The sequence below is a fragment of the Myotis davidii genome, unplaced genomic scaffold (assembly GCF_000327345.1).
Source record: "Myotis davidii unplaced genomic scaffold, ASM32734v1 scaffold327, whole genome shotgun sequence".
NCBI lineage: Eukaryota > Metazoa > Chordata > Mammalia > Chiroptera > Vespertilionidae > Myotis > Myotis davidii.
Window position 1 is genome coordinate 3,201,161 of NW_006298628.1, and position 10,675 is coordinate 3,211,835.

General features: G+C 53.8%; 1 protein-coding gene across 5 annotated transcripts in view; it reads right to left on the reverse strand.

The window, feature by feature from the left end:
* Nucleotides 1-394: 394 nt before the first annotated feature.
* Nucleotides 395-10,675, reverse strand: part of NFE2L1 (nuclear factor, erythroid 2 like 1) — a 10,897-nt gene continuing 616 nt past the window's right edge. The window contains exons 2-6 of one of the 5 annotated variants that reach the window (XM_006774260.2): nucleotides 9,044-10,086; nucleotides 3,832-4,014; nucleotides 3,360-3,449; nucleotides 2,981-3,139; nucleotides 395-2,000 (exon numbers count right to left, since the gene is read on the reverse strand). In XM_006774260.2, the coding sequence (XP_006774323.1) occupies nucleotides 723-2,000; nucleotides 2,981-3,139; nucleotides 3,360-3,449; nucleotides 3,832-4,014; nucleotides 9,044-9,553 (2,220 nt within the window). In that variant the 5' untranslated portion in view covers nucleotides 9,554-10,086 and the 3' untranslated portion in view covers nucleotides 395-722. Of the gene's footprint in view, nucleotides 2,001-2,980; nucleotides 3,140-3,359; nucleotides 3,450-3,831; nucleotides 4,048-5,211; nucleotides 5,711-9,043; nucleotides 10,087-10,675 lie in introns of those variants that run through there. The other 4 variants (XM_006774259.2, XM_015570871.1, XM_015570872.1 and 1 more) reach the window with 4 other exon arrangements.

Below are 10,675 nucleotides of genomic sequence, written 5' to 3' on the forward strand. Positions count from 1 at the left end.
GTGTTGGGGCTGCTGCAACACGGGGCCTTGTGACCCTTTCCTGTTCAGTATCCTTTAATCCTAACCCTCTAAACAGGTGTCGGGTCCTGGTAGCTCCCCTTGTTGAAACGTTCAAGGAGTTATCTAAGAGCTCCCCTTCATGGATATCAAAGTGTGGGAGCAGAAAGAGTTCACAAAGCCCTTCCCAGAACTCACCTTGTCTGTGTCCACCCCTCCCCTGGAGTGAAGTGGGGTTTACTCACACCAATGACCTAGTCCCACCTAAAACCTGCTGCCTGGAATCCTGGCCAGATTCAATCTTAACCTGCAGTTTTTTCTTCCAGCTTTGATTTTGTTTTTTGTTTTTTTTGGTTTTTCTTTCCTTCCTTTCTTCCTGGAATGAGACTTTCTACTACTTTTCTCTCCTCTCACAAGTCCCTTCCTTCCCCTTTGTCGGCCTCCATCAATGCCATCACCACCCCCACCCCTTCCCTCAAAGGAAAGGGGGATGGGTGAAGACCCTGTCCACCCAGACAGTCTGGCAACTTCGACATTCCCCAGTGGGGGAAGCTGAGCCAGACAGTGCCTATGCCCGCCTCTTCCTGTCCACTGACCCACAGTCATCCCATCTGAGATCTATTGGATAACAAGGCATTCAAGTCCCCCACTGTAGGTCCAGGTCCAGGCCCAGCCCTTCTCCAGTTTCAATCTTGGTGAGTGTCAACCCCCCTTCCTCCCCAGGCTCACTTTCTCCGGTCCTTCGGCTTCCTCTCCTGCCGCCGGGCCTGCTGGTCAGCCAGGGTGCGGGGAATGAGGAGGACACTTCCATCCCCAGCGTACTGGAGAGCATACTGACTGGGCGAGTAGGGTTGCCCATTCTCATCTCGCAGCCGCCCAAACACCTCCTGATACAGGCTCTGAACCTTCTGCTTCATTTGCCGCAGGGACCGGAGGAACTCTACCTTCTCCCGCAGCAGTCGGGCTTTATCGCGCTGCAGGTCCTCCACATCCCGCTTCAGGTTCAGGATGGTGTCCAGCTTGCGCTTCCGGCAGTTCTGCGCTGCCATCTTGTTCTTGCCCCGGCGCCGGATATCCCGGATGAGGCTTAGCTGGGCTTCGCTGAGCTGGTATTTGGACAGCAGCTCGTTGAATTCCTCCACAGGCAAGTTGATGATTTTGTCATTGGTGAAGGGGATCTTCATGGCTCGGGCTCGATGCTCGTCCCGGCTCATCTGCTTGTCAGAGTCAAGGGCACTGGGTGCCATGTTGTACGTGTGGTTGTGGCCCACATGCTCCAAGTAGGGCAGGCAAGAGAGCTGAGACGGATCCTGGTAGCTCATGCGGCAGAACTTGGAATATTCGGGCTGGTAGCCCACAGCGCCCTCCACCTCTTCTAGATCCAGGGTTTCAGAGTCAGAGCTGTAGCCAACAGCACCTTCCTCAGAAAAGGAGGAAGAGGCTGAGGAAGAAGCAGAGGAAGAAGAGGAAGAAGAGGAGGAGGAGGAGCTGCCTTCAGAGCTGCTCAGGGAGGAAGGGCTATGGCTAGAGTCCAAGGAGAGGCCTGAGTCAGAGTCAAATTCCTCTTTAAGCTGGGAGGCCTGCACAGAGTTAAAGCCTTCTTCAATGGCCAGGTCCATCAGGCTGATCTCATCTAGCATGGCTTCATCTAACAGACCCCCCAGTGGGTCAGGCAGCTCAGGGCCTGCTGTGTCATTGGCTGTGCCATTGAGCTGGGGTGGAAAGAAGAGGCCTGACAGGTTGGTGGAGCCAAAGGTGGAGTTGAGGCTGGTGGAATTGCTGGGGACCAGTGGGAGCAGTGTGGAGCTGCTGGCCACAGGCAGGCTCTCCACCTCAGGGCTGAAAAGGGAGAAGTCCTGGCTGCAGCCCCCCAGGGATGCCTGATGCAGGCTGACATTCTGATTGATGGGAGTGTTGGGGGCAAGGCTATAGTTGGTGCTCAGTGGGTCTCCAGGAGGGTTATTGTAAAGGATCTCATTTGTTGATGTGTTCACTTCCATGGCCTGAAAGGGAAGAAGAGTGTCACCTTTTACTCAGAGTAGACTCCCCCCAGCCAGGTGAAGCTGAAGCTGAAGGCTTATATGAGCAGACACCCAACAGGCACAACTGCATGGGTATAAAAACAAGAAACTGGAAATCAGAGCCCACGGCATCAGCTCCTGGCCCTAGTTGGTCCACCAGGCCTGGCAGAGATGGGTTCCTTCATATGGACTCCACTCCAATGCAGGACTGACCAGCTCATGTTTGGCCAGACTCCCCCATCTTGAAGAGAAAGTAAGCAAACACCTAACACTGACTACCTCTTCATTGCAACATCAGCATGGTAAAAAAAAAGACCAAGCCTTGGAATGAGAAAACTTAGCTGTACCACTTCCATGTGACCATGGGTATATCACGTAACCTATCTGAGCTTCCATGTCCTCACCTATAAAATAATAAAGGGCTGCCCTAGCTGGTTTGGCTCAGTGGATAGAGCCTTGGCCTGCGGACTGAAGGATCCTGGGTTTGATTCCAGTCAAGGACACATGCCCGGTTGCGGGCTCGATCCCCAGTAGGGGGCATGCAGGAGGCAGCTGATCAATGATTATCTATTTCACTTTCCCTTCCTATCTGAAATCAATAAAAATGTATTTTAAAAATAAAGGGCTGACTAGATAACTGTGCCAAGTGAAATAACGGTGGCTGTAAAGCATTACATGCACGTCAGCTTAATGATAAACCTAGGGAGCACCCAGCCAAGTGATTATCTGCTTGAAGGAAAAAAGGAGGCATACCTAGGAAGCAGGCCCACTCTAAAAAGCTCAAGCCCTGGGGTTGACTTGACCCCGTATCTCCCCAAGGAGATACGTACAGTTACCTCTCAGTGTTCTCACTTTCCTATGCATCAGACAGATACGTTACTCTTTCTCTTCCCAGAGAGGGAAAAGCAAGTGCTAAGATACCCCACACAAGGTCCCATGAGTTTGTGCTCTGATAGTCCTACCTGCATTTCCATGATGGACATGAGATCTTGCCACTGCTGTTCCAAATCAAATGGTGACTCTGTCCCCGTCAGGAGAGGAGACAAGAGGTTGTTCTGAAGACCTGGGGGCTCACTCTCACTAGGCACTGCTTCGGTTAAGCTGGAAATGTCTGCTGGAAACTAGGGCAAAACACAGAGACTTCAACAAAGAAAAAAGGAAAGACCAGCCTTCTGCTTTCCTCCCAGAGACTGCCATCTGAGGTTCTGTTCCTTCCTGATTTCACCCCCAGCGGCCAGGACAAGGCCAGCACCAAGAGTTGGCCTCTCAGGCAGCCCCGTAGGAACATTGTGTGCAGGCTACCCTGCTGACTTGGTGGGCTCTCCCTGAAGTCCTGCTCACCTCAGCATTCTCCCCAAAGGGGCAGGTGGACTCCAGCAGCCTAAGGCACAATTCCAAGGACTGGGCTGTCTGGTTCTCCCCACCAGGCACCTGTGGCAACAGCAACTGTAAGTCTGACTGATCTGGGCTTTGGCTGCCTGCAGGCTTCCCCAAGGGAACACTGAAGGAAGACCTGCGTGGTCGTAGGCCCACACTCTCCCCGTTTCCGGGCTGATGACAGACCGTAAGTCCCAAACTCCAGGGGAGAACAGGGAAGGTAAAAGTCCTGATGCAAGTAGGAATCTGCTAGGTGCTTTGCCTTCTCTGTGTGGTTTGTTACCAGAGCCTGGCCCCTCTACTTCTATTCATCCACTCTTTTCTCAGCCCACTCACTGTGAGACCCCAACCCAAAGTATACACTCAGGTCCATCCCACCAGACACAACCGCCTTCTCTAAAGATAAGTTTCCTGGAGTGAGCAGAGGTGGGAGTACCTGGGCAGGGAAGCTCTCCCCAGTTTCTCCATCCACTAGCAGGTTTCGTGCCAGCACTTCTTCTCCTTCTCCTGGCCAGGTGTCCTCCTGCTCCACTCCATCTTGTAGTTCCTTATCCACATCTTGTTCTTTCTGGCGATGACTATAGTCAAAAATCTCACGCCCAGCCCCCAGGTCAATATCCTGTCGCCAAAGTATGTCAATCAGATCTATGTCCTGAAAGACAGATCACCGTGACTTTAGCTCTGGATCTAGGGGCCCCTTTCTGCCTCTCAAGAGGTCCTTCCTAACATCGCTCCGATAATTCCCTCCCAGACCTACAGCTCCCAGCCTCTACCCCCCGCCCCCCACTCTGCATCAGCAAGGCTTCATCCATCCATTTCCAGGCACCAGCCTCCAAAAAACCCAAAACCTAGCAAAAACCAATAGCATACCCATCACCATACCAGTCTGGGGGCTTAGTATCTGCACCAGAAACACTCCAGCTGAAAGGCAGGGCACCTCATTGCTATGCAAGAAGGAAGGTGGAAGTTAAGAGGCATTTCTCATTTGGGGAATGGGAATCCCTTAAAACAGGGTTTGTAGGAAGCTGGCAAGGGCAAACTGTCATGCAGAATTGCTTCGATGGTGGCCAGGCTTGCATCAGCCTATGGTACCATTTCATTTGCATAAAGGGGTGGGCTGGGCTGGAGAGGAAAATCCCTGCATTTGCAACCACCTGATGAAACCAATGACAATGACAGGCTGTCACCAGCCATTCCCCCTTCCCTGGCTGAGGCAGGAGTAAGGCTGAACACCCACAACTCTTAAAGCCCAGGCTCACCTCAAGATCCATCCCTGCCTGAATCCTCACTCTCCAGCTGATCCTAACAAGCTGCCGCTCCCAGGAGAGCTTCAAGCAGTCAGCTGATCCTCACTGGGCACCCCACCCCTGCCAAGGCCAGCCCCATAGTGCCCCCTCACACCAGAGCTCTCACGCCCTTACCACACCCCAGGACTCACTGACTCCCCATCAGTCAACCCACTCAAGGACATAGCCTCCATCACCACTTGGCCACAGCTGCTGCCTCAGGTACCAAAACACCCCCTCCTGCTCTACCCTGGTGGCTCCTGCACCAACTGCGACCCCCCACTGCCACCAGCATAGAACCCCAGTAAATAGCTACTGGAGCTTTTCTACACATGACACCTCCTTTAGCTAAAGAAACCCTACTGTTGGCTTCCATTCAGGTTAAGCCGGCACTTTTCAGAAAGCAATATCCTTAGATTAGACCCACCTCCCTAGCCCTTATCAGGTATCCTTTCCCACTATAACCCTCCTTGATCCTAAGACCTCCCACCAGGTGTACCTCTCCTTTTGGTCTCCCCGCATACACCAACCTGAACAGAAGCCCTGGACCCAGGAGCAGAGTGGGGCTGGGCCACCCGTTGACCAGCCAGCAAAGAGTTAAGGGGCCTGCTCCCTTTGGCAGGGCCCCCACCACTGTGAGAGCTGCGGTCCAGGCGGGTCATGTTCTGCGAGATGAGCCCCAGAGCAGCCGGTGCCGGGAAGCCGGACAGGGGGCTGCAAGGAGCTCTTGGCTGGCAGGGAGCACACCAGGCTGGAAGGGTGGCCCCGTGCTAGCTCGGAGGGGCCTGAGGAGGTGCCCCGCCCGTACAGCTGCCTGGGCGGCCCAGCCCAGCCCTCTTCCTCCATCCTTGAGCAGCCCCCTCCCACCTCACAACCCCAGTTCCACTCAGGCGCCCAGCAGCCCCCACCCTGAGCTCACCGCAGAGGCTGCAGTGAGATGGGACTCCCACCCCATGCTCCGTGCTCAAGCTGCAGAGGAAAGCAAGCTTCCTCCTAGGCCTATCCTCCCACTCCTCCCTCTCTTCCCATCCCCACGCCCCCCAAACTTGTTACCTAGGCTGCAGCAAGGAGCCAATCCCCTCCCCCTCCCACCCCGCAGGTCACTGCTGAGGCTGCGGAGAGCCAATCCCCTCCCCCAGGTCAGCAGCTGGGCTGCGGAAAGAGCCAATCCCCTCCCACTGTCGTTACCTAGGCTGCGACGAGAGCCAATCTCCTCCCCCAAGTCTCCGCTGGAGATGCGGAAAGAGCCAATCCCCTCCCACCGCCTGTTACCTAGCTGCAGCCCAGAGCCAATCTCTGCACCAGGGCAGCTGGAGAAGCTGCCGCAAGGAACCAGCCCATCCCGGGGCCGCCTCCTCTCCTCAAGGAGACGCACCCAGGGGCGGGCAGCCCCACCCAGCCCAGAAAGCCAGTGCGGGTGGGGCAGTGAGAGCCCGGGGGGAAGGGGTGCCACTCCTTCCAGTCGCATCCAGCTTACCCAGCCCACTCAGGACTGGGCAGACACTCCTGAAGCTACTGCGGGAATTTAAGTTCTTCCCTGGAAATGGAAGTTTTCCCGTTCCTCAGGAGGACTGTGGCCAGTTGTCCTCAAGCCCAAGGATGACAAGCCAGGCTGGGCAGGAACCCAGTGTATCCAGACCCAATGTGAGCCGGGGCTTTGTCACTCTACAACAGGCCAGATGAGAGGAAGGGAAATGCCATTTGCCCATGTGCAGCCATGTCACAGTGCTGGCCAGGCCTACCAAGAAGTGGGAGCCATGAGCCTGAAGGCCAGCACTGAAGGAGACAAGTGTTCTGCACCGCCCACAATGTTGGGGCCACAAACATGTCCCCCACTCCCTTTACCCTCGCTTTGCTCAAGAGCATTCTCCGCCTGACCCTGGCCCACATCTCTAAAGAAGGAAAGAAAGCCCTGACAGAATCAGCATCACATTCCGACTCCGACCCTCACTGCTGCTCCCCTTGAGCCGAAAGTCAGGTCAGGGACAGTGTGCTCTCCTCGGTCACAGACTGCTCCTCGCCTGGGAAGAGCTGTACACAGGCCACCCTTGCCCCAGGCAGCACGCCAACCTCGAGGGGAATCCTATCCCTGACAAGGGCCTGGGCTATGGCTGTCCATCGAACAGGCCTGGCAGCAGGGGAGCACTGCCACCCAGGGATAATACCAGCTCCAGCAATGCCTGTCACATGCTCTAGACCTGGGTATTTTTATCCCTGAGTTGCTGAGGAAATGTTGTTCTAGACACATAATAATCCTCCCTTCCCCCATACCCAGCCTGGGCCCCTAATGCTGACCCACCGCCAGCCCCCAAAGGGAGTAGCGAAGGCCGAGTGTCACAGAAAACATAACCTTCATGAAGGCCAAGAAATGGAGGAAAGCAGGGTCAAAGTCCCACCCCATTCCACTCCAACCCAGCCACATCACATCCCAAACATCCCATCCCAGGAGCGCTCCCAGCAGGAACTGGAATGGAGCTCCCCCTGCAGGGTTCCCAAGAGCAAGCCCAGTTACACCCCTTCCCTTGGGGAGCTACACTGGGGCAGGAGGAAGACCAGGGTGGGAGGCATACGTCTTCAGACCACTGTGCCAAGGCGAGTCCATCTGAAGTAAATGGACAGAGAAGGAAGAAGAGAGGTTCAAGTTCCCAATGGCGCTGTAAGAATCTAAGAAAAAATGCAATGCGGCAAGGGGAGGGTAAGCTAGAAGGGGGCAATGGGGCAAATAAGGGGATGACATATGTAAGACTTTAAACAATAAAGATTTTTCTTAAATGCACTGAAAACCCTAGCCAGTGTGGTTCAGTGGACAGAATGTCGGCCCTCGGACTGAAGTATCCCGGGTTTGATTCCGGTCCAGGGCACATACCTTGGTTGCAGGCTCAACCCCGGCCCTGGTCAGGGCACATGCAGGAGGTAACCAATCGATGTGTCTCTCTCACATGGATGTTTGTTTCTCTCTGTCTCTTGCCCTCCCTCCCACTCTCTACAAATCAATGGAAAAATATCCTCGGGTGAAGATGAACAGAAAATGCACTGAAAGGTAAGGAATGCTCATGTCTCACATGCTCAGATAATTCTAATCTCTTTCAAAGTAGCTCCAGTGTGAGCCAGCTGAACAGTAAAGCAACCGGGCACTACTGACATTTGGGGCCAGATCGGTCTGTCATTTGGGGGACTGTTCTGTTTTTTTAGGAAGTTTAGCAGCATCCCTGAACTCTCCTCACTAGATGTCAACAGCACCTCTAGTTGTGACAACCAAGTGTCTCTAGACATGGCCACATGTCCCCTGGGGAGCAAAATCACCCCCAGTTTAGGACCGCTGGCCCAGGGGAAGCCACACGCTTTGAGTCACTAACATTCAGAGAACTGAGCTCAGGAACAGGCTCAAGTGCAGGACAGAAGAAAAAACCTGGTCTGACTAGTGGGCAGAAAGAGCCAAGTTCAGTATCTGTAACACTTTTTACATCCCCTCTCCCCACCCAGCACCACCACCAACACTCAGGTCTGGAAAACCCAGCCTAGTGCAATCCAGTCTTCTTTTCTTAATGGCCGGAAGACTGCAGTGGGCCTTTCTTCTCAAACTCCTTGGGGTTGAGTGGCAAGCCAGAGCCAAACATAGAGCTCAGAGCCATCTTATCATCATGTTGGTGGGACAGGGGCAGTTGTAGCCATTCACATTATTAAAATCAATGACATCACTTTCTGCCCAGAACAGTATGTCAGCCACATGTCAGGAGCTAAAGATCTGACAGCTCAAAGCTAGCGGACTCGGGCAACAGAATGCATTTCCTCTTCTGCTCCCAGCCTCACCTTCCTACTCCCTACAGTGGGCCTTTAGCAAAGAGGGAGGCTTGGTCCTCACTGGACCGAGAATAACTATCTAAATCTACCCCTTGGCTCAGGCCCAGGACAGCGGACTTATCAGGACCTTAAAACAACAACAGGACTGACCACAAGGGAGTAGAACTTCAGGATATATATGTGTGTTTTGATGTGGGGGGAGGTACAAGGCAAGAGTCCACAAAATATTTGTGTCTTAGCAACAGATATACACGGCATCAAAGCCCATCACAACATGACTCCCTCCCCCATCCCGGGGCCTCCAGGAGTCATGTTGAAATCCAAGCAGTAAACACGCTGGCATGTTCTAGGAACCTCCCACTGCCCTGACGGTACATTTAGAGGTGGGTCAATGGTTCAACACAGGAAATGCTGCTCCCGGGCCCCAATCCTAGTCAGACAATTCAGCTCATTCCTATTCAAGAACAATGCCTGAGACATCCCCCCACCCCCAGCCCAACCTCTGGCTCTTTACAGGAGTTAGTACCATAGACCACAGTCCTCCAAAAAAAGGCCACTAACCTCTTTGGTTAAGTCTCCACTGACTGGAGGGGCTACAGCCCCCAAATCCTCCAAATCTTCACTGAATCCCTGCTCCGTTTCGCTTTCTCGCACCCCGTTGTCTGGGCCTGTCACATCCTGGAGGCTGCTGGAGCTCTCGAGGGCAAGGCCTGAGCTGGGCTGGCTGCCGGACACAGACCCCTCCGGGTCCCGGTGGACCAGCCAGGCGTTCACCTCGGTGGTGGGCACCTGGAACCTGTCCAGGGCCCTCACCTGACTGAGGAGCCGCCGGGCAGTGAAGTAATTGTCCAGGTCTATGCTCTTGGGGTGGATACCGTAGCCATCCAAGGTATTCCTCAGGTTGTGGAACTGGGTCTGAGTATAGGCAGAACTGGGCCCCAGGATGATCTCCCGGAGTGGGGGGAGCTGTGAGGTCAGGTAAGTATCCACGTCCACCCGCACCCCAATCAAACTCAGCAGAATGGTGAACTGGAGGAGTCCTTCCGTTAAGTATTTCTTCAGAGAAAGCATTGCTGAAGGACCACAACGTTTGTGTTTTTTGGTTTTTAAATCTTCCAAAAGACAAATCAAGGCCACTGCTCTGCTGCTCCAGCCAGCACGTCACCCCCCACTCAATGCCAAACCCCAACCCGGCCCTGGCAGAACACAGGGGCTGAGCTCCCTGACGGCCTCAGAGGAAAGCACAGCCCGTAGAGCCAAGGCCACACTCCAGACCACATTCACTTGTCCCCTCTGGACGCCTCACCTCTGAGAGGACCACAGTTCCTAACCCAGTCCAGGCCCTCGGGGTCCACGTGACTTACTGTCTCCACCGTCCACATACAGTCACTTCCTCACTCACATTAGTTGTCCTCTGTCGATTCCACTGCGGGCTGTTCTCAGGAACAGCTGATGGGGGGTGGTGGTGTTGTTGTTTGTGGGTTTTTTTGGTGTGTGTTTTTCTTCCTAAGGTTTATTTTCTTTGGCTGGAGCTACAGGCCTTTTGTCTTGGGGTCAGAGTGTCCCACCTCCTCCACTCTTACCAGGAGGGTTTCCAGAGAAACCTGAAATGGGAATCACAGAGCAACAGGGTAAGATGCCATAATTTTCACACCCTGATCAAGGCAGAAGGTAGGAAACCCATTAAAAGGCCACTTTTACAAGAGGAAAAATAAGTCAGTCATTATACGCCCTGAACAAAAACCTTTTATAGACACAACTATGAAAGGAAGTATTGCTCACAAAGGATCAAAGGATCCCTGTTTCTGCAGATGAAACTCGCCAGGCCCTAAAACATGGCTTGTTATGAAGAAGCAGACCATGCCCAGAGCATCCAAAATATTTTACCTGCTGTCTGACTCACCAACCCTCCCCTGCAGCCCAGACACACACCACCCAGCTTCTCCTTCAGCACCAGTCCACTGCCCATCTCCAAGGAACGCTGGCTGCCCATCTCTGGAGAAAAGTGCCTACAATCCTTGTCCCTCCCCACTTCCCACGGGGAGGGGGCGACCGTTCACGGATGAGAGTGTGAAAGGACACGAGGAACACGGCCAGGCCACCACGTCATAGGAGAGGACGATGCCTTTTATTTTCTCAACTTTGAAATCTGATTTCCCTTTCCCATCTCACATTTAAAAATATAAAAATGGG